At 36.5% G+C, this 23693-nt stretch overlaps 3 protein-coding genes across 3 annotated transcripts; 2 read left to right on the top strand and 1 right to left on the bottom strand.

The window, feature by feature from the left end:
• The first annotated feature begins 1780 nt into the window (after positions 1 to 1780).
• On the top strand, positions 1781 to 7064 carry grk1b (G protein-coupled receptor kinase 1 b). Its single transcript, XM_032575843.1, has 7 exons — positions 1781 to 2559; positions 4130 to 4257; positions 4486 to 4643; positions 4749 to 4832; positions 4928 to 5052; positions 6283 to 6484; positions 6593 to 7064. The coding sequence occupies exons 1-7, from the start codon at positions 1861 to 1863 to the stop codon at positions 6874 to 6876; spliced, it is 1680 nt and encodes a 559-aa protein (XP_032431734.1). The 5' UTR covers positions 1781 to 1860; the 3' UTR covers positions 6877 to 7064.
• A 5734-nt stretch (positions 7065 to 12798) lies between these two features.
• LOC116728045 (claudin-15-like) lies at positions 12799 to 18638 on the top strand. Its single transcript, XM_032575786.1, has 5 exons — positions 12799 to 13140; positions 16407 to 16571; positions 17854 to 17935; positions 18074 to 18184; positions 18256 to 18638. Exons 1-5 carry the CDS (start codon positions 12924 to 12926, stop codon positions 18353 to 18355), a joined length of 675 nt encoding a protein of 224 aa, XP_032431677.1. The 5' UTR covers positions 12799 to 12923; the 3' UTR covers positions 18356 to 18638.
• Positions 18639 to 20998: 2360 nt separating this feature from the next.
• On the bottom strand, positions 20999 to 23015 carry sat2b (spermidine/spermine N1-acetyltransferase family member 2b). The gene is made up of 6 exons (XM_032575710.1): positions 22871 to 23015; positions 22648 to 22699; positions 21842 to 21925; positions 21580 to 21681; positions 21429 to 21469; positions 20999 to 21255 (listed from the first exon to the last, which is right to left on the bottom strand). Exons 1-6 carry the CDS (start codon positions 22931 to 22933, stop codon positions 21076 to 21078), a joined length of 522 nt encoding a protein of 173 aa, XP_032431601.1. The 5' UTR covers positions 22934 to 23015; the 3' UTR covers positions 20999 to 21075.
• Positions 23016 to 23693: the final 678 nt, after the last annotated feature.

Here is a 23693-nt window from a genome sequence, read left to right as displayed (position 1 = left end):
TGCTACAGGACGAGTCTCACCAAAGATAGTTTGACCAAAGGGAGCAATACCAGCTATAAGGCAATACCATGTCCTAACTTTTCCACAGTTAAAATACAATTTTTTCTTCTTTAAGTTATTGGCTAAAACTATGGGTTTTTTTCTCTCTCTCTCCCTCTTTTTATCCTGTAATAAAAAACTTTGTGTTCTTTTGAAAGCACTGATTGTTTACAGGGTGTCTTAATTTTTCCACATGACTCTATATAAAAAAGGATGTTTCTACTTTGACAGAAGCGATCGTTCATATTTGACTTGTGAACAGCAGAGTGCAGCAGATCCCAACATGATTTAACACCAGTTCCAATACCTTAATCTGTAGTTTAAAGCAGGTGTCCAGGAGTAGATTAAGCAGCCAACCTTTGGATTAATATATTAGAGATAAGTATTTAAATACTCTTTAAATACTTAAAGAAAGAGTATTTAAGGAATCATAAATGAATATTGGAAGCACAGTTAAAATAAGCATCTTAAATTATGTTTCCCATTTGTGTGCTCAGATTGCAAAGGACCCGCCTGAACAAGAAGCAGAAACATTTATAACCTCAGCAGAATTACCTGGTTTTCTAAATGTTGTCACAATATGAAATCTGGTCTTTAATGGAAACAGTGCTACCCCAAAATGTCAACCATTCGTCGTTTATATCCGCTTGGTGTCTGACTCCAGTTGTCATTGAAAAGACTGGCGAATAATTTGTCTTAATACATTAATAAATGGTGCCAGAGGACTTACTTCTCACTAAAATCATTTTGATTTATGAATCTACAGTTACCTATGCTCTACTTCCAATATTTGAATCATATGACATGTTGAAATACTGTGACTTTTCATAACTGCAACATAAATATCTAAGGAGGAATACAATGAAATGAGGTCAGTCACCATGATCTGACAAACAGCTGCTGGAGAAGGGAAAGATAACGGCAGAGGAATCTGAGAAAAACCTCCCGAAAATGAAGGTGGGAATGTTAGAAAAAACACATCCCTCACATAGAGAAATGCAGTAGGTGTGAAAATTGTATCTCTCAAATAAAATTGCATCTCCCTTCTTATGTCATCTTTGCTTTCAACTAAATATAATAATTGTTTGTGGCTGAATTAATCACAAATGTGGTCCTAATCACCAGCATAGTTTGAAATGTCATCGATGGCGCTCTTCCACAAGATGCTGCCCTGGGCGGTTGCCCATATCACCCATATCAGAAACTGCCACTGATTGGATGTCAGGGACTGGAGGAAACATCGGCTTAACTCTTTACACCGTTAAGCCGTGGGTGGGGAAATCCAGTTCCGAAGGACAAATTTCCTGGAATCTTTGAGACGTGTCCTGGATTCGTTTAACATACAGTATGTGTTCAAAGAGGAAGTCTTCTTAAATATGCAGGACAATGACCCTCCATGACTGGAAAAGCAAAATCTTAGCTTTATAAGAACAAATGCAAAGTATAATTTCCTTTAAAGAGAGAGAGAGAAAAAAAGAAACCCTTTGTAAAGATATTTTAATCTTTAATGTATAATTTTCTTTCAGAATTTATGTTCTGAGAAACAGATTAAAGCAGCCACAGGTGCCCAGGATTACCAATCATCCATTGGTTTTCAGTTTGAACGAAGCTGATAGGCACTCAATACAATACGCGAATCCAGGATTGATCATTTATCAATACATCCTTAAAATATAGAAAAACAGTGTTACTATTTAAGCAATCAGCAAAGAGTGCCCATGTGACAGCTGATGGTAGTTATTTAAGCTCAAAGCACTTTAAAGACACTACTTCTGCTTTTCTTGATATGCTTATCCTCCTTCTCTTGACAAAGGTAAAGCGATGGACATCGGTGGTTTGGAAACTGTCGTAGCAAACTCAGCTTACGTGTCAGCCCGAGGCGGCGCGGATGGATGTGCAGCAGCCGCCATGCGCGACAAAAAAATGCGTGCCAGGCTGAAACTTCCTCACATCAGAGACTGCCAACACATGAAGACCACTGTAGACACAACCTTTGAAAGCATGTGTACCAAACAGCCCATCGGCAAGCGCTTGTTTCAGCAGTTCCTCCAGAGTAGTGCCACCTACAAAGATGCTGGAGAGCTATGGAAAGACATAGAAGACTACAATATAAGTCAGGAGACCGACAGGTTGCAGAAGGCCCGGAGAATGGTCAACACGTATTATGAGACGGCTTCAAAGCATTTCTGCAGTTTCCTCGAGGAGAAAGCCATCATTCGCGTTAAAGAAGACCTGAAGAACGCCCGTGCTGACCTGTTCAAGGAAAGTGAGCAGCAGCTGCTCCAACACCTGGAGAAGAAGGCCTTAGATGAGTTCAAGAACAGCATGTTCTTCCTACGTTTCGTTCAGTTCAAATGGCTGGAGAGCCAGCCCTTTGATGAAGAGTGGTTCATGGACTTCAGGGTTCTAGGTAAAGGAGGGTTTGGGGAAGTGTTTGCCTGTCAGGCGAAAGCAACGGGTAAAATGTACGCCAACAAGAAGTTGGAGAAGAAGAGACTTAAAAAACGCAAAGGCTACGAGGTAAAGCAGTCATCTTTTGTGTATAAAATGTTAAAAATCCTTTGATAAAAATGTTTTCTCTTGGAAACTTCAAGAGAAATTCAGGCGCTTTCCTTATATCCCTTTATATTTGTCGTATTTTGTCATTTAAACACACAAAAGTTATATATGTTTTATAGGGGATTTTAGAGACAGACCAGTACAAAGTAATGTATATTTGTGGAATGAAAGAAATACTACTTTTTCTATACACACAACTTTGAAAATAGTGGTATGGCTTTGTTTTCAGACTCTTAAACCCTTAAATACAATCCCCTCCAATTAAAGGCCTTTTGAATTCTGTAAAACAGTAAATAAAATACACCGGAGTGAATAAATCCAACTGTTTTGTCAAACAACTATTAGTTTTGGATTGCATAAATCTGGGAGAAGGTTGTTGAACTTATTCAAAAAACAGAAGTTGTTGGGGACACATAAAACCTGAGAGAAGGTGGACAGATACGACAATATGCATTATTTGTATCCAGAATACTCCATCAATATGTTGAGGGGAAATGATCCTAAAGATTCAGTCAAGGTTACAAAAAATGGTTTAGATCAAGTATGTTTATGTGTTGGAACGGTCCAGTTAAAGTTCAGATCCAAACCTAACTCATGTAGAACTTTTTAGTTGGTACGTGACCAGGTTCAAAGGTTCTGGTCTCTTAGCATGGAGTCTATACTGCAACAGCTGAATGATAAGACCGTTGAACCCCTGCACAAAGCAACTCAAACACAGAGACACATTTCACTTTACCATCGTCAGGAATCACTTAACCTGTTTTGGGAACAGAAATAAAACTTTACATTTGACAAATTTACCTAAAAATAAGTCAAACTTTAGTTTGAAAAATATGAAATGGTGGTAGTCATTGTGACAAGTTTAATCCATCTAATCCTAAAAGTGTAGATTTTCCTCTGCTAAAAAGCTCTTTCTTCATATTTGCTTAACTTTAGGTTGCACTGAAATAACTTGTGAATATTTTCCCCACTTATCAAATAGTGATGTTTTGTTTGCAATTTGCAAGTATATAGATAACTCTATTTTCAACCCAAATTCTTTTCATTTCTTTCCAAACCACAACAGTGAATTTATGTGATCTAATTTACTTACTGGACTTGACAAAAACAACTGAACTCAGCACAAACACTCCTTCAGCACAAGGATCTTATGACTTGAATACCATTTGTTTGACTATATAATGCGGTTTTGTGAGGAGAAATATCTTAATATGAATCATATCTCAAAAACAAAAAGATATGTTGTACATTTATCACAGACAAGCTGACAATAAAATGTATTTGTTCTGTTAAAATTGTAGCTTCTTCTTTAAGTAATTCCATTGCAAAGTATCTAAAAGAAGAGGGGTTAATAAATCTCACTGACCTGTAAATCACATGCCTCAAGGAGAAATCTTCAAAGGCGGCTCAACAAGGGGGAAAAAGGTCTGATATGCTGAACAGTAGATTGTGTAGTTCTGTAAAAAGGACAACACTGACTATTCCTGGAAGTGCTGATTGATTATGTTTTTTTGTTTTTTTTTATGTTTAGGGAGCGATTGTGGAGAAGCGTATCCTTGCAAAAGTTCACAGCCGTTTTATAGTGACACTGGCTTATGCATTCCAGACCAAGACTGACCTTTGTCTGGTCATGACCATTATGAATGGGGGAGATCTCAGGTACTCTTTCTAAACACTCAGCAGGACTAGAAAGAAACATGTCATGGAATAATTCCTGCAGGCAAAAAGTTTCTTTGAGATCAGAGTAAAATCCTTTCATTAAGCCTAAGGTACTATGCTAACTAAACAGATGTTATTGGCTGTGCTTTTAAAGATGCTAAATTACCTAAAAATGATTTCCTGTATTTTTTACTATAATCAATATTACATCTGCTCTTCAATCCTCAGATTTCACATGTATAACGTAGACGAGAAGAATCCAGGTTTTGATGAGAAGAGAGCACAGTTTTACACAGCTCAGATTATCTGTGGGTTGGAGCATCTTCATCAGCACAGGATCATCTACCGGGACCTGAAGCCAGAGAACGTTCTGCTGGACGACGCAGGTCGGCCAGTTAATCCATTTTACCAAGTGATTCATGTCTTTTCAATATTAAATTATGCTGTCTGGCTCTCACCTCAAACATTGAAACCATAACCTTTTTGCTCAGGTCATGTCCGGCTGTCAGATTTGGGTCTTGCTGTCGAGCTTCCACCTGGAAAGGATAAAACTACAGGCTATGCTGGGACTCCAGGTAAATGCGAAGTAATAAAAGTGCCGTCAAAATCTGTCCAGATAAAATGAATATTGTGTTATAAATTCAGGATCACCTTGTTTTTATTCCTGAAGGTTTCATGGCTCCAGAGTTGCTACAGAAGATAGAATATGACTACACGGTGGACTACTTTACTTTGGGTGTCACCCTGTACGAGATGATTGCTGCTAAAGGTCCATTTAGAGTACGAGGAGAACAGGTAGTTTGTTAATTTGACAAGTTTAGCTATAAAGCTTGCCATAAAATCAATCAATCAATCAATCAATCAAGTTTATTTGTACAGCATATTTCAGCAGAAAGGCAGTTCAAAGTGCTTTACATCATAAAAACACAAGATTACAAACTTATAAACCCTTGAACTTATGGAGTTTTCAGACTTTAATTAGCTAAAACGGTGTGATTGCTTCTATTTGTCATGTTAAGTTAGTGGTCTGTGAAGGACTCATGCCAGCATGATGACAGAGGGACGTGTACAGCTGAGATTTAATGGAAAAACACACAAGAACCAGGGGGAATAATGAGAGAGATAATAATGATTACTAGAGCCAACAGAAATGATAGTTCACTAGTAGCAAAGTGAATGTCAGCCATGAAGGGAACTGAGGTTTAACGGAAATACAAGAAACGACTGACCCAAAGCTGACAACAAAATTCAAAAACAGGAAACATGAACTTAGTTTAACACAGATCTCAAGAAAAGAGGTTACAATAAAACAGGACAAAGATCAAAAGAAAATAATGATTTAAACTTTAAAGGGGCAGAATTATGTGAAATTGACTTTTTTGAGCTTTACATCATGTTTTCATGTTATTCCCTCATCAAAAACACACCTGGAGTGTTTGAGAAATCCTTTGATCTCTTGGGGAAACCATTGAGACATAATGCAAAATGCCATGATGGATCTGGCGCCGCCTTAGACACGCTGCTTCTGCCTCACAGACCACTTTACCTCCACGACTCTCCCACTCAGCTCCTTCAGACTAGCCAGCTGCAATTAGCAAACACCTGGTAGAACTGTGCATAGTAATATAGGAGCTACTTCTCAGTGAAATGCTGTTGTGATGACTTCCTGAAGGCAGAGTTTTAGAAAGAGCAGGAGTTTTTAAAGTGACATTAAATTACAAAGTAAAACTTTTTTTAAATTATTTTTTTAGTCATATTCAAGATCTAGAGCGTTCTTTATCTTTTTTTTTTTTTTTTACAATTGCAGTTAACATAGTTACTTGATTGCTCTACACAATGGCACTATGTGCCTGAAAAACACAATACAACTTTAAAATTGACAGAATAAGGAAAGCACAGATTGACAAAAACCCACAAAGCCAAAGATGATAAAATCATATTTGCCTGTCACATAAAATCCTAAAAATACATTTATAGTTGTAATGTGACAAGGCAGCATATAAAAAGCGTTTGCTCTTTGTTCAGGTGGAAAACGACGAGGTTGCTAGAAGAACCTTGAATGATCCTGTTTTCTACCCGCCGAGCTTCAGCAAGGAGTGCAAAGACCTTTGTGAAGGTCTGATGGAGAAGGACCCGCAAAAACGACTGGGCTTCAAAGACAATGAATGCACAGAGCTCAAAAATCAGCCATTCTTCAAAGAAATTAACTGGGGACGCCTGGAAGCAGGTCAAATCAACTGCACTCAACTAAAATAACGCAAATGAACGTAGATTTTAAAAAAATATAGATATGCTAAAGTAAAACTGATTCATCTCCCTTGTTTTTCATTTAAAGGCGTGCTACCTCCACCATTTGTCCCTGATCCCAAAATGGTCTACGCCAAAGATATCGATGAAGTGGGTGTGTTCAGCACAATCAAAGGAGTGGTCCTGGACGACAAGGACGCAGAGTTTTACAATGACTTTGCTTCTGGAAACATCCCAATTCCCTGGCAGGAAGAGATGATAGAGACGGGCGTGTTTGGAGAAATGAACGTCTGGGACGAGGGCGGCAAGCTGCCCAATGATCTTGACCCAAACTACATAGAGGCCAAAGGTGGAGCCTGTGTGCTGCTGTGAGCGAGAGACGGCTCACATGGAACTGATAACAGAGTTTTCAGTGAAGATGTTTTGTCTTCTCTTACCAACCGAAACTCCTTTGAACCAGGTTTGATTTAGGGTCATAGGGTCAATTAAGGGAGAAACGTAGAGAAACTCCCTACAGGAGAGAGGTGGGTGGAAGGCACCGTGTACGTGACTGATAAGATATAAACGGAAAATTTTATGTGTTCACTTCCTTCCTTCTTCTCTCATACTTTTCTCAGGCGCTGATATTTACTCTGATTTTCTAAATAAAATATCTAAAGACAAATGCGCATTTCTCTGATTGATTAAGTGTATCGCTCTCTCCCAAAACGAAAAAGATTTTTCTTAAACACCTTTCGGTAAATCTTAAGCACAAAAACACAACTGCATTTATTTTTTAGTCTATAAAATATCACAGTGTTAAAGTATTACCTAACAAACATGGCTAATGTCAAATGAATATAATGTAAACTTATATGATTATCTGTCACTGTTGTATGAATAAAAATGTGTCTATGTACAGATGTTGTAGAAAATAATAGTTAAAAGCATTTAATAAAAATGTGACAAGCAAAAATATATTCTATCTTCCTCCTCTTAAAGGGTTTGAAATTAAAATATATATTTCCTTTCACAAAATGGGTTTGAATTTAATAAGGCCAAAAACAGTTTGTGTTCTTAGGACACACTGGTTTTTTAAAAAAAATAATTATTATATTTATTTTTTCTGGTTGTTTTTCATTGGAAATGCACACTGAACATAGATGTATTTCTTTTCAATCTTAGGCAAAACGTTTATAGTCCATGTCTTAACTTGAACGAACTGACTTATATACTTTTTTCCAGTAGGGTTTATAGTTATGGCCCCATTCCTGACCTGACTCTTCACTTTTGATGCTCCCACCAACATTGAATCCTTATGGGACTGATTTGTTGAATTTTGAACCAGTGAACCGAAATGCAGCACTTGAGTCTGTTGATGATCTCTTGATCAAATTCTTTTTATTATGTTGCATTTATTTTAGCTATATTGTATTAATCATTTTTATTCCTTTTGCATTTTTGTTTTTTATTTACTCTGTTTCAAGTTTTTGCGTACATTATAAGATTTTCATTTCCAGTCCTCAGATGTGTCCTGAGGACTGGAGTTTGACGCCCTGCTTTAAGCAGTCACTTTGTTACTTTTAAATTTTATGTAGCAAGTATTTCTCACTTATGTTCACAGTGAGGTATTTGTTTTTTCTAGGACAAAGTTTTTTAAGGTGATTTTCAATTGATCAAAAGGGAGGAGTTGTCTTGGAAAATAAAACTGTCGCTTATTTACTGGGAAGAATGAACTGGTAATGAAGGTTTCTGAGCAAGTGTTATACTTATGGAACTGATAACAGAGTTTTCAGTGAAGATGTTTTGTCTTCTCTTACCAACCGAAACTCCTGTGAACCAGGTTTGATTTAGGGTCACAGGGTCAATTAACCAGAGACGGGAGAAACGTAGAGAAACTCCCTGCAGGAGAGAGGTGGGTGGAAGGCACCGTGTACGTGACTGATAAGATATAAAAGGAGAATTTTATGTGTTAAGCTTCACTTCTTCTTCCTTCTTCTCTCTTACTTTTCTTTTCTCAGGCGCTGATATTTACTCTGATTTTCTAAATAAAATATCTAAAGACAAATGTGCATTTCTCTGATTGATTCAGTGTATCGCTCTCTCCCAAAACGAAGAAGATTTTTCCTAAACACCTTTCAGTACATCTTAAGCACAAAAACACAACTGCATTTATTTTTTAGTCTATAAAATATCACAGTGTTAAAGTATTACCTAACAAACATAAATGTGACTAATGTCAAATGAATATAATGTAAACTTATAAGATTATCTGTCACTGTTGTATGAATAAAAATGCGTCTATGTACAGATGTTGTAGAAAATAATAGTTAAAAGCATTTAATAAAAATGTGACAAGCAAAAATATATTCTGTCTTAAAGAAATCGTCACAGAATCATCATCAGAGAAGAAAAAAAAATCAAAGAAATACCACGAGCGATGGGAGACTGCAGACTTGGTTAAAATATTTGACTGAAGGACACTAAATACATAACAATCACATGGACAATGAAAAAAATAGAGAAAAAATGGTTATCATGCCAATCAGGACCCAGAAAAAAAATCTGAAGACAAGCCAAAGGCTGCCTGCAGACTGTTCAGCACATACCAGCTGAGAGTCAGATACTGACAGGCAGGGCATATGCTGAATGCTACAACCAACTGGATGGAATAATGTGCAAAATATGTGCAAAAGCGGTGAAGACTGACAGACAGACATCTAAACAACCAGACATCTCGGTTGTTGCAAAAGTAGACAAGAAAGCATTGGCTGTTATAGTGGGGTGAAAAATCACATAAAAAGTTAGCTGCATAAAGTCTAAAAAACAGAAAAGTTTTTCACAGTCACCTGAAAACTCATTATGATTTTCACGACTGTGTTTCCAGGAACAACCTGTGACATTCCTATCCAGATCAGCGCTTTTCTTCTAACTCCACAAAGCCTTGAAGTAACCTTCAGTCTTTAATGCCTTGCACTCATTCAAACGCAGACAAGCAAACACTGTATTACAACATGAACGTGTCGTTCACAAGCTATTAGCCAGACACGTGCAAGACGTGGACTGGCATCATTAAGCGAGTAAAATGCAGAATCAGCATATATGAGTAAGTAGCAACGATAACGGTCGTTTTAAATCACATTAGATAAGTAGTAATAAGTAAAACAAATATATAAAAGTAATATTACTCTCACTGATTTACAGTTTCTGAGTCGTTTCGATGTGCTAAAGTAGATGTTACTCAGAAGTATCTTTATTATTCCCTTTTATTTAAGGAGAAACTTAAAAATACAGTCTTAGCAACACCAGAACAAAATCCAACTCAGAAAAAACAGAAAACTTGATCCACCGGCATTTTTTTTTTCAAGGATATTTGGCCAGGGGCTAATATTTCCTAACTATTTAGAAAATAGTTAGAGACTAAAGTACCACAGTAAAAATCATTATACTTCCATTCATAATTTATTGCATTATTCCAAACAGTAATTCAAGCTAAATGCTAAACCTGGACAGCTGAAAAGGTTTAACGCTCTTTAAATCGATCTCAGTCTTAAATTTTACACAAGATGTTAAAAGGCTGAATATGTAAACAATTTAATCCAGACCCGTACTGAATAACTGACCTCAAAAAAACTCAGTCTGCAAACACCGATCTATTAGTTTTACACAAAAGTGACAGTGATCAATCAGCTTTAGCTGAGCACACTGTACTGAGCACATAAATGACTCATAAATCTAAGTATAGCTGGGAGGAAATTGAACAAACGTTTTCCTTCTTCAAAACGCAAACTTCTAAAACTCTGAAAAGTCCCAAAATCCTAAATCGCAAAACACAAGGAAAGCAAAACCTTTTCATTGAGACTATTAATGAAGACGTTGTTGATATGGAAATACAGCAATGAAGAAGTCAGCACTGCTCACTTCAGGTGATAATGCACCTAATTCAGATGTGCAGTAAATGGTTCCTGTAGATGGAGAACATGTGAAGTCTTAGTAGACCCAATAATAAATGGATCTTCAGCATCTTTGTGTTCTTCATGTCTTGTGTTTTCCTTAAGGTGGATGAAATCATGATATAAATAGTTCCAGTGAGTTTCAGCCCCAAACTTTCAGGTGTGTGGTGGAAAAAGACCAGGAGGGAATTTATTTTTCACCCTCCTACCGAGTCCAAGCAGAAAAATAAGAAAGTTTTGGTTTTGTAAGAGCCAAACCTGAGTCCGCAGCTAAATCTGTTAGAAAATCGGAAGGCAGGAAATGATTGAGTTGGAAAAATCTTCCAAACCAAAGTGAACAAATATTACCAAGTCAACATGTGGGCTGTGATAATAAACTACTGCCAAAGAAAAGAAGGTGAATCTGAATCTAAATGTGTTTCAACAGAGTAATAGCAGTTTAAGAGTTTTCACACACATTCAATGCGTTACATTTTTCCACCACATTTGCTTGCTTGACATTTACACACTGAAAGGATTTATTGTTTGTTGTCAGTTTATCTTACCCTTTAATTTCACAACATGAATAAGTAATGCAAAATCTTTAATTACCATAATAAAAAAAATAATCTGCTTCAGTGTAAAGAACACTGCTGGTTTTAGTGGGAGAATTGTTTCAGTCCATCTTTTGTTTAGTTAGGTAATATTTCCTGTCAAAGGCAGGTGGCTGGTTGAAAGGGAGACTCTTTTAAACTTCTCACTATGACATTTCATACTAGTCAGTAAATAATAAAAAAAATCTATGAATCAGCCGAACGCCTTTATCAGTTTAGATTGTTAGAGACTGAGTCATCACATAGCTGGCACAGTAATTACAAATAAAGATGGTGTCACATGGATTTGACTCATCAGCTATTTGTAATCAAAGCTTGACACCGGCAGCAACTTGTACTTATCTGACACACGCCATCTTTTCTTCAGCACATACAACTTGCACTTGTTGTTACGTATTGTAGAAACCCAGCAGCTCACACACACATAGACACCTCGTTGCCTGACACATTTTATGCTATGTGCAAGAACTGATTTCACTGACATCAGCAAAGAAGAAAAAACCTAGACGAGATTAAGAGCTCCCACTTAAGCTCAACATTGTTCATGCCTTGAAGTTGGTGGAAACCCCCCAAGGTTGCCAGGTTTGAAATTGAGGAGGTCAGTGCGGACACGAGTTCATAAATAATTCAGATGACAGAAGGGAGGGATAAAAAAATAAAACATTAACAAGCTAATGATTAGGAACCAAATTAATTACCTGCTTGACACTGTGAGCACTGTACGACAAAGCACTTTGAACCGTTTTTTATTTTATTAAAGACAACAACTCATCGGCGATAAGATGCAGACTGTAAATAAAGAGTTTAAAGTTTATCCTAAACAAAGATTTGTCTAAGTGGATCCAGTAGGGAAACATATTCGCTTCCTATAAGCAGTCACGTTGGTAGACAGCTGAAGAGTTTTGTTGCATTTGTCCGTGTGTTTGATAGTCATGAAAGATGAATAATGAGAGGGTTTCAGAAGAGGCGAGTCACGGTCAAGTTTTAACCGGAAAAATGCAAAGTAAAAAAACAACAAAAAAAACTAAAGATTTAGTCAATGCATCTATTGGCTTGCAGCAAAACCTATCAATGGTTAACCGGTGTTAAAAAAAAAGAAAAACTCTTTCTGCCTTCAATATATCACTTACACACTTTAATCAGCTCTCTTTGTTTGCTCTGTCCTCAGTTTAGTATCTCCACGTATGCAAGTATTTGCTTTTGGATGTTGAAATAACCTTCCTTAAAGTTAATTGGGCTAAAAGTCCAATTATAACCTTGCTTAAGGTTATTTCAACATCCAATTAGCTACCAAATTAGTCATCTAAAGGGTAAAGGGCAGAAGAAGAAGATGATTTGATCTCAATTAAACAATTGAGAATCTTTAGATTAAACTTGCGTTACAATGCAACACAAGTTATAGTTAAAGCAAAAAAAAAAAAAAAAAAAATCAAAAAATCAAAATAGCATTTGATAATCAAGCTTTACTCTGTCTGTAGCTAATTTTCTACAATAAACTCGGTATTCCTTATCAAACATTTAATTATTAATAATTAGTTACCAAATGTAGTGTAAGAGAGTCTATTTTTAAAAATGCAATACTTGTAAACTTTTGGTGCTTCAATTTAAATCCCTGTTGAAATGGAGTTTATCATAGACAAAAAAAAAATCCTTCCTACATGTGAAGCTCTTAGGTTGGTGCCTGTGGGTGAAAAGCCATCAATTTTGGGCGGGAATAGCATCTACAGCAACAAATCAATGTCCAAATTTCCAGGTTTGGCTGCACGTGGAAGAAAAAAAAAAATCTTGAGTCAGTTCTCACACTCCCCAATATCAGGCACAGATGTGGCGAATAGAGCTCCCGGCAGACGCAAGAACTATAACCTTTAATAATTAATAGAAAACTACTTCCAAGATGCAGGATTTTATGGAGGTTACAGCACTTTTCCTGGGTTTTGGCAGTTGGATACTAGTTTACGTTTCACTGGTGGATCAATATTGGAAAGAATCGACCCAAGATGGGAGCGTAATTTTAACTTCTGCCGTCTATGAGAACCTGTGGATGTCTTGTGCAAGCGATTCTACGGGGGTCTATGACTGTCGGGAGTTTCCTTCCCTCTTAGCTCTCCCAGGTAACTCAAAGACGACACTGACTGAAATGTTCATCTGTTGCCAAAATGTTACATGGCAGAAAAGTAAAATCCATGTAGAATGCCAGGCATACATGTGTATTTACAAACTGTAAAATATGCAGTGTGAGATAGTTGTGCAAAGAAAGCAAATCCGAGCTTTCATCACTTTTGCACACTATTTTATTTGTTAACATTTTTCTGATGATTCATAAAAGTAAAACTGCTGACTGCACACTTTCAAGACATACAGATATTGAGAAAAGTCAGATTCTACTATGATTTTTTTTTACATAAATTAATCATACTTTTTTATTAACCCTAAAACTGTACAGTCAGACTTAACTGTATGCATGATATGCTGTACAATGCAAAAACACAAAATCTTAAGTATTTTTTTGTCTGGTTTTCATTGCAAATATTGTAGTTAATCTGAAACAAGACAAAAATAATTTAAAAGTAATTTTTCAAGAGCTTCTTTTAAGTCAGTAATTGATTAATATTGATTTGAAAATGTACTAGTTCCACTGGCAGATTATTTAATTTATAACAAGCCATTGAAACTCCATTATCTCACTGAAAAGTTACTTGCAAGTAGGTTTTACCATATTTCATGTATACTGAGATATTTGCAATAGAAACCAGACAAGAAAAGCTTGTTAAATCTGTGTATTTCTGCTGCTGTGTGCAGTTCCACCAGTTACCTCCTTAAACTTTGTGTGGCTTGTTTGAAAGCAATATAGAGCTCAAATTCATAAGAAGAATATTTTTGGACGCATCGACTTTGGTAAATTAATTTCTTAGGTGTGCACAGAAATTAAAGTGCCTAATTTGGGCTAAAAGTCCAATTATTTAGGTGAAACAATTGTTTCAGTATCATTATGCAAAAAACTATTGTGAACGTAATTTATTGTATGTTACTGATGAACAATGCTGCTTCAGAAAACTTTAAATATTAGTTTAAGCTGTCTGTGGATACGGTTCTTGATCTTATCGAGATCCAAATGATTTAAGGTAGTTACTAATGGTCAGCTATACCTTGTAAATTTAGAGTTGTTCATTAAGCAACACGACATTGAGGTCAAAAAGATTTTGATATTAAAGTTGACATTTTTGGAACAGAGAAAAATGTTCAATTTTATGGTCATTGGCAGGTTGTCTGGTCTCGACTAGCTGAACAAGACTAGACAATTTGTCTTGAAGGGAAGTTAGTCTATCTTTCAAACTTTGATTATGCCTTTTGAGACGTTAAACAGTAAACGTCCTTATGTCCCAACTTGGTCATCTTGGGGTCAATATTTATTGACCAACCCCAACCTCTAGGGGCTGAACGTTTTCCCATCGTCCCTTTCCTCTCAGGGAGTATCAAGAAGTCGGAGCTTGATAAATCCCATCAAGAACTCACTTGATTTTTGTTGACATAGAGTCCAGAGCAAATGACCAGGGGAGATACATGCCGTTAGGTCTATTGACGTTTGTGAGGAAGACTGAACGGCTCTGGCACTTTGTTGTCCTGGAAGTTGTGTAAACATTTACCCTTTCTGAAGGTTCAACAGAAACCTGAATAATAGAAAAATTATAAGTGGGGTATTTGGAATTAATCATTAATTTATAGGGTTTTGCCGCACTTTAGAGCAAGGTTTACAGGGAACTGGTCTGTGGACGGGTGGCCAATAGATCCTTGGGCAACAAGACAGCTTGGACTGTTAAAATTGGTAATTCGTCTTCCTCTGACCGGATCGTTTCGGACAAGCCGGGAAAAAGAAAGAGGACGAAATGAATCCAGTTGTGGAAGCTGTTGCGTGCTTCTTGGGCTTTTTGGGATGGATTATGGTTGGTGTCGCCCTTCCAAATCGATACTGGAGAGAGTCTACAGTGGACGGTAACGTTATTACCACCTCAGCCGTCTATGAAAATCTGTGGATGTCCTGCTCAACGGACGCCACAGGGGTTCACAACTGCCGAGATTTCCCATCCTTGCTGGAGCTAAATGGTATGTGGTCTGAACAAAACTGTGTTTGAATTTCTCTCTTAACTTGGAAATGGTAATAAGATAATGGAGACATTTAGACAAATGTAAAAGTAGCATAGTCTAAGGAGGAAATAGTTTCATTTTTAGAACGTATGTATGAATGTAATTGTGGTCAATGTTTGACTTAATCTGCATAACAGTGTGGAGCATTTTATAGCCAGAAGCTTTCTACTGTGGAGGATGCAGTATGTCATAAACACATGGAATATAAGATATGATAAGGTGAAAGAACAAAGTAAGTAGTGCAATAACTTCAGCAGCAAAAAAAAAACAAACAAAAAAACACTCAATAAGGTCACAAAGTTTTAAAATGCTTTCAAAGACAATCATTTAGTCATGAGTCAATCTGGCATATTGGCTTCATCTCTTCATTTATCACTTCACAAAACTATATATTAAGATGTCAGAAGTTACCAAAGGAACATGAAATCGTTTACTGTAGTGTCTGTTCACGTGGCGTCAGATATATTAGCAGATATGAAAATAATATTTTATAGCTTCAAAATTTGATCTGATAAACATTTGTAAGGGGGCAACACAAATACAGACAGGACAGACAACCATGCACACACACACTCACACCTAGGGAGAATTTAGAGAGACCAATTATCCTGACAGTCATGTTTTTGGACTGTGGGAGGAAGCCGGAGTACCCGGAGAGAACCCACCATGCACAGGGAGAACGTGCAAACTCCAAGCAGAAAGACCCCGGGCCGGGAATCGAACCCAGGACCTTCTTGCTGCAAGGCAACAGCTCTACCAACTGCGCCACTGTGCAGCCCTACAGTGACACAATATTAAGAATTTTTTTAAAATTATTATTAAAACCTGTTGTATTGTTACACAACTCTGACTGTGATCAGGAAACAAATGCAATGTTCACAACAACATTGGCAGAGCTTGTGCAACAGTGAATGATGTGGCTGAAGCCACACCTCTCCTTCCTCATCAACATTACTGTCACCAATGGAAATTAACGTCCAAAACAAGAGGAGTTCTGACAGCATTTCGATCAAAATGTGGCAGAAAAATCAACAAAACATGAAAAAATATTTCTGTTTAATAGCTTACACGAAAATAACACACTTTCATGAGCTGAACAAGCCAAATATTTAAACACATTTCAACAAAAAACACTTGTAAAATGGTGTGACAAACATTTTTGACACACGATTTTACATGGAGAAAGTAGGTTTCTAAGCAAATCACTAATGCTTCACTTAATGTTTTCACACAGGGTACATCCAGGCCTCCCGAGCGCTGATGATTGCCTCCATTGTGTTTGGGGCGTTTGGCCTTGTGGGGACCCTCGTGGGGATGCAGTGCACCAAAGTATGCGGAGAAAACTATGTTCTGAAAGGCCGGGTCGCGGCGATCGGAGGGGTGTTCTTTTTACTTCAAGGTACAACTTTAACGCCACAATAAAAGTGGAGTTACTGAACTGAAATTACTCAAATATAATAAAATAAAAAAAAGGTGTGGCCAGCAGAGCTGAATAACCAAAGAACTGTGTTAAAAGAACTCACCCTAACCTCATTTCCACATTGAACACCTTGTTAGGTAAATGTGTCAAATGCTCCAACCTTTGTGTACAGAAGATAAGCTATCAGTAAATGGATGATTTGTTGAAGAGGTTATCCTGCAGATAACTGTCTGTTCACAGGCGACTATATATTAACAAAAGTCTGAAAATTGTGGAAGTCACAACATGAACAATTCAAGGTCAGAGACCTAAGCATAAGAGGACACATTAAGAAAGGTATCCTACCAGTTTGTTATTTTTGGTTGTACTAGTTGTATCAACTAGTGGGGGCTTATGATTTATGACTGATTTGGCGGGCAGCAAGTGTTGCTACTAGTAGCCGTACACTGCGACTTGCTAATGATGCTGAAGCTAGCCTCTGATTTCTTTTAATGTATCGTTATGTTTGATGATTTAAAAAAGAGGGTGTTGGATAGTTTAATGAGAAATCTGGGCTGCCTTTGGCCACTTCGGTTTCAAAATCTAAAATAAACAGATTGGTCAAATTCGAAATTCGGTATTCTACACCAAACAACGATTCATTAAAGCGCAGAATAAACACACAATAAAGCATTTTGGTTGTATTTTTGGCATTAGGACCCTTTTAAATTGAGTCAAGATTAAAAACCACATTTGTAGATCAGTCAAACTTGAAATTAAAATGGAGGCATACGAAGAACCCATTCCTGCAGTAAGCTGCATTGTTCCCACCGTGAAGACAGAAAATGATTTAAAAAAACATTTCTATTATCTACTATGTCACTTCATACTAATATTGTTCATTAAAATTACACACACACAAATGCTACCAAAGGAATGAAACAAATATGGAATGATGATTAAATAAATTGCTAAAAATTGGTTTGTTTATGAATATAAAGGTTGGTAAGAATTATCAAAGCTACAGTTCGACTGGGACCGGAGTCAACTCTACACAACCATACAAATAACAAAACTCAGACAAGCACACAGCCGTTGTAAAATACTATTTTTATCACAAACCTGTACGATTCCTTTATTGGCCTCTATGCCAAGCCATCTGTTTTTATTATGTATCAAGACTACATTTTTTAAATCCCCTAAAACTATGTATAATTGACGTGTTTGTATTTTTCTCCGTATTTCACATACTTAAGGTGAACAAGTCTTTGTCTTTTTGTAGGGCTTTGCACCATGATTGCTGTGTCTTGGTATGCAGCTAACATCACCCAGCAGTTCTTCGACCAGCTTTATGCTGGGACAAAGTAAGTTCATCTCAACATTACACAACAGAACAATAGCTACAGTATATGCAGTTTACCATGGCACAAGCGCTTGTAAAGCAGTGCATAAATGTTACACACTAGATAAGAAAATATGAGATAAACATTATCATGTTTCAGGTATGAGCTTGGACAGGCCCTCTACATCGGCTGGTCATCCGCTGTACTCGCCCTCTGTGGAGGCTCCTGCCTGTTGTGCGCTTGCAAACTACATTCTTCCAGTGAAAAGATGTGAGTATCTGTCGTTACATCAGTTAGCTCAAGATTTTACATTTTGTCCTGAAATACGTTTTCTCTTTTAGGTCCTACCCATACCAGCCAGCCTCCAGAAGACGCGTGCTGTCTACTGTGGCAACGTCTCAGTCGGCACAGATCAACTATGGCAGGAACGCTTATGTCTGAGAGGCAACATCAGCAGATCCTTTCTTTTCCTTAACAAATGATGAAGGTTTAAATTTACTTAGTATACTAAGAAATGACAGCGTGAACATTTTGACGGCATTTGATTTTGTGGATTTGCCGTAAACTTGATCAGATATTAACTCCATCGATGCAAAGTAAGATTTGTGCTGTATAAACTGTTACTGCAGGTTACCTTTCCTTTTTTGTACTCAAAGGATTTCCAATGACTCACAATCGGATTGCGTAAAGATTCATAAATCCATTAAAAAAATGTATACAACCACAGGGGATGAGATTATTTGAACTAAGAATATGTGATCATTTTAATTATGATGTAGCTTGTTTGCACTGAAGATTTGAATGTGCTTTATTGTATAAAACACATTTATTGTACCTGTTTTGTCAAACCTGCCACATATTTAGTTGTACACGCAAAAAACTTGATTATTTCAGTAAGTCTGGTAGTTATGGTCATTTCAGCCATATATTTACTAATGATAGACTCCAGGTGACAACTATAGTTGTAACCTAATAACAGGAAATACCCTGAACTCCAGATTCATGATATGGAAATGTTTTAAACTTTTTTACATTTTTCATGTTACAACAAAATCACAATTTTGTCTGGTGAACCGCCACAAAGTAGGGCATAGTTAAGTGGCGAGAAAAGGATACATGGCTTTCAAAATTATTTACAAATAAAAATCTGACAAGTGTGGAATGTCATTGTCCATGTATTGCAAACAACTGCCTTAAAAAGTCACAAATTAGTAAAACGATGCCACTCGGATGAAAAAAACCCATGGAAAACCTACAGCAGAGATGTTAGACTCTGTTAACATGATGCCTTGTTAATTATACGAAGTTCAGAAGGATCTTGTCGATACATTTAAACTGGTATGTTTAATAGAAAACCAATACTCCATATCCTGCTAAAACCACTCGTGGCTGCAACATGTTGTGGGTTGCTGAAAACAAATCCAAAAATATTGAAAACTTTTGTTTAACTTTAGAAAAAAGGTAAAATCAGTGTATTTCCCCAGAAAACATTAAAAACATCCCCGAAGCTATTTTCTTACTCTGATGGTAGAACATTTCCAGAAATACATGGAAAGCTACTTTTCCTTGTGTTCCAAATTAAAATGTATATATATATACAGTACAGACCAAAAGTTTGGACACAACTGTGTGTCCAAACTTTTGGTCTGTACTGTATATATATTTTTTTTTCAGATGCAACCAGGAAGAACTTTTAACAAACCTGCTTACATCTTCTTATGCTTGTCTTGATTTTTGTTTCTGTTAATGCTTTAATTTAATTGAGAAAAATCTTGACTGTCCAAGGTTCCCACATGCCTACATATTTACAGACATGTCTTGTACACACACACACAGAAATCTACAGATTTCTGTGCAGTCATTAAAGAGCTCCAAACGTTTCTCCATGGGACAGTTTAGTAACAAATGAAAATGCTTTATTATTTAAAGAAAAGGGACTCAAATAGTTTTTGCTGAGACTGGTGTGAATATCGGCCGGTCAGTCCTACTGTTCCCCAATAAGCTCTCATTCAGAAGATTGAGTATTGATTTAGTTAATTTAAAAATAAAAAATCAACATCAACAACATATGCTTCAATTTCGTGATGATGACGCCTTCCAAAAAATAGCAGCTTTTTCTGTTGTTGCTCACTACCCCTTATGCGTATCTGTCGAATAAAGTTACTCGAAGTTTTCAAAAGTTATCTTTGGTGACACCTGGTGGCCAACCGTTGGTAGAGCAGCTATGTTATGTTTTAATTCAGTTCACTTCATTTTAAAAAATCAGCACATATCAACCCCAAACAGAAATTAAATAAAGAGGATGATGAATGCTGTAATTTTGTAGGAGCAAAAAGTTAATAATTAAATAGAATATATCTGTATAACATTGTAACTTATATTGATGTGATTCTCCTGTTTGTGAAGGTGGCAGGAGGTATTTATGAATTAGGTTATGGCCTTTGAAAGTTGCACAATAAATTACTTATGTAGATACATTAAACATTATACAGTCATATTTCATAAATTAGAAAATGTGTCCAATGGGGCTCATTTGTCAGACTAAGAGCGCCTTCTGGAAACAGCAACCTTTAAGCACTTAGTTAAAAATATAACATGCTTTTAACTAAGATCACATTTTTATATTGAAATGTTTTTATTGGTCTGTTAAACTGAAATCTTAAATGCTATACAGTTTTAATTGGCACTCATCATAATTAACAGAAATAAACTTGAAAACATCAGTCTATATGTAATTATATAATGTGCCACACTTTGTAGATTGAGTTCCTGAAATGCACTTTCCAATTGTATTTAAATTGACTGAATATGAGCGAATATAAATTATCGATTTATATTTTTGCTGGTTCCATATTTGCCATTATGTTTCTTACCGGATTGATCTCTTTCACACACACTAATAATTTACCTTCTTTTAAATGGTTAAACGAGAGGTCCAAACAACTGATGCAATTATTTTCAAAAAGAAGCTTTGGACACCATTGTTCACATGTGAAGCCAAATTAAGGTCCAGACACTGTGATTCTGTGTGTAATGTCTCTTGACAGACGTGCAGGAGCTAATTACAATATGTGAAGACACACATGAAAGGTGGTATACCTTAATTTATTCATAGATAAAAATATTACAGCAGGGCACAGTTTATGGCTGTTTTCATACATTTAATCCTTAGGAGCTTCATTAGCTAAATTGTCCAGGTTCTGTCCATCAAAGCGTATGAAGTGCCAGCCTTCACTGACTGTGAGATCCTGAGCTCCTTTGGCAGCGTAGAAGTCTCTTGATGGTGTGTTCCAGTCGAGCACCGACAGCTGCAGCCGCACACACTCCTTCTTTCTCCCCACCTGGGTAAACACAACACTCCTCTGATTAACCATGCACTGGATCACAGTATAACATTATTAATATGCTCACATACTGGCAGTCAGGTTAAAAATACATTTTCTCCTGAGCTGCAGCAGCATGTCCACAGTCACCTGTATGCATCAGAGTTGAGACTAAATTAAGTAAAACATACCTCAGCAACTTTGCACAATAAACCCTTGCCAATGCCATTTCCTGTAGCAAAAGAATTTCAAAAACATATGGGGACATTACAAAGACGGTAACTAAACCAATACTTTTAAGATAATACAAAAGTTTTATTTTTAGGAGAACACATTTTGTACCTCTGAACTCTGGCATCACATACAGGTCTTCCAGATATACTGATCGTCCTCTCCACGTACTATAGGTGTAAAAGTACAGAGCATATCCCACGACGGAAAATCCTAACAAAAGAACACAAAACACACACAAACAAAAAATCAACAAGAACACCCACAAACATAAAAAAATGACTCTAAGAACAATTAGAAAGGTGTACTCTGCATGCATTATTTTTATCTCTAAGACAAGGAAACCGATGTTGGGACCTTAGTGTTTATTTACCTTCTTTAGATTTGTGCTCCTCAGGAACTTCTGCAACAAGACATTCAAAAAAGGGATTCTGGCAGAAACCGTCGCGCTCCAGTTCTGAATTTACACAAGGACAGATTAGCAAAAAAACACTTTTCATTCCTAATCTTTTCACAGGCCAAACAAACTGCATGCCATATATAAAGATATGTATAAATAATGTGCTTTTTTGACTAGATTACATTTTACAATTTCATTTGAATATTTTGGATGGTAATTTGAGTTTTTATTATTCTCGACTTTTACAGAAGAAGTGGTGCTTGCATAATGTTACTCGATCACCCAACCCAGCTAAACATTCACCAACAATGCAGTGCTGCTGTACCGCTCTCTGTATAATTACCTATGTTTGGTTGCAGTTTCTCTAATGTATAACCTCACAGGGTACATATTTTCCACCTGCTTGACTTTTGCCATTGCAGATATTGGACCACAACTTTAAAACAAAAACTTGTGGTCACTTCACTGCCATTACATTTTAAGGAATTTACATATAATTACACAAATATTCATACTTTCCACATGGATAATGATGTGTTTAATGAGATTACAATTTAATTACTGTTTTCCTCAAAAATAATGCAAATAAAACCTTATCGTAAGTTCTTTGTCTCAATTAAACAACTGTGAATTGGCGACATCTGCTGGCAAATACTTTAAACTGCACCATTCGTTTTATTAGGTAAGTCTGAACTTTGACTGTATGTGAAACTAGCAAATACGCAAGTCTTATCTGGACTACACAAGTAGATATTTAAATTTGTATAACTTATTTTCACCTTTATGAGAGATCTCCACCTGGTCGGGCATTTTTTCATACACCGCTAGCTCCTGCGAATTTCATAAATATAATTATTGCATACAACATTTTCCAACCACAACAAATGAATGAAAAAGAGTAATAACCCCGCAACTACTGCTACACAAACTATAAGGAAATAACGTCCAGGTTAGCAAGTGTTTCAAAAGCAGAGGAGTTTCAGCCAGCTGCCTGTAACTCACCATTATCATCCTCGATATGTCTTTGCAGTCTTCTTTTGTTGAAGGTCGTACTCTGAAATTCATTATTACAACAGCAGATAGATATATTTCTACAACTGCTAACTGTTCCCTCTAGTTCCAAAGAGGAAATAGTCACGATCCGTAGGAGTGTCCTTTCAAAATAAAATGGCTGTTAAGCCTATGGCTGAATCCGTTCACCCCAAACAATGTGAAAAGGAAAATTGACATTTTATGTTATGTCTCTGGCAAAAATCAGACACAAATGCCAAAAATAGAAGTGATTTCTTTTAAACAAATTCAGAAATTTGGACACAATTCCTTAATATTTAGTAGAACTGCCTTAAAACTGTATGACATTTTACAAATTTCTCTATAGGTTTAAGGGAAACCGACCCGTTTTTCACACAGAACTGCTGTAACTGACTTATGGCAAAATAAGGAACCTATTATAGTAACATATGTAGGTAGTGAAGTAGAAGTAGTTTTAAGAAGTTTAGCTAAGTTTAAATAATAACATCTTAAAGGACAAAAGAATTGAAAACATTGACTCAAGACAAAATGCTCAAGATCATTATTGATTTGGAAGAACAATTTGTGCCTAAACGCCACTTCAACTTTCACTCTTTGTTACTTGAGATAAAAACTGATAAGACTTGAGTTTCAGGCCAGGATTCCAAGTCAAGTCTCTAGTCTTTAGATACAAGTCCAAGTGCAACCAGAAGTTATTTTTTACAACTTAAGGGTCTAAAACTCGAGTCCCCATTTCTGCCTTACAAAACAATGTATTAACAATTAAATGATGTTAAAGTGATTTGAAAACACA

Source organism: Xiphophorus hellerii, chromosome 11 (assembly GCF_003331165.1).
Source record: "Xiphophorus hellerii strain 12219 chromosome 11, Xiphophorus_hellerii-4.1, whole genome shotgun sequence".
Taxonomy (NCBI): Eukaryota; Metazoa; Chordata; class Actinopteri; order Cyprinodontiformes; family Poeciliidae; genus Xiphophorus; species Xiphophorus hellerii.
Note: the sequence above shows the minus strand (reverse complement) of the source record. Positions and strands in the feature narration are given on the sequence as shown.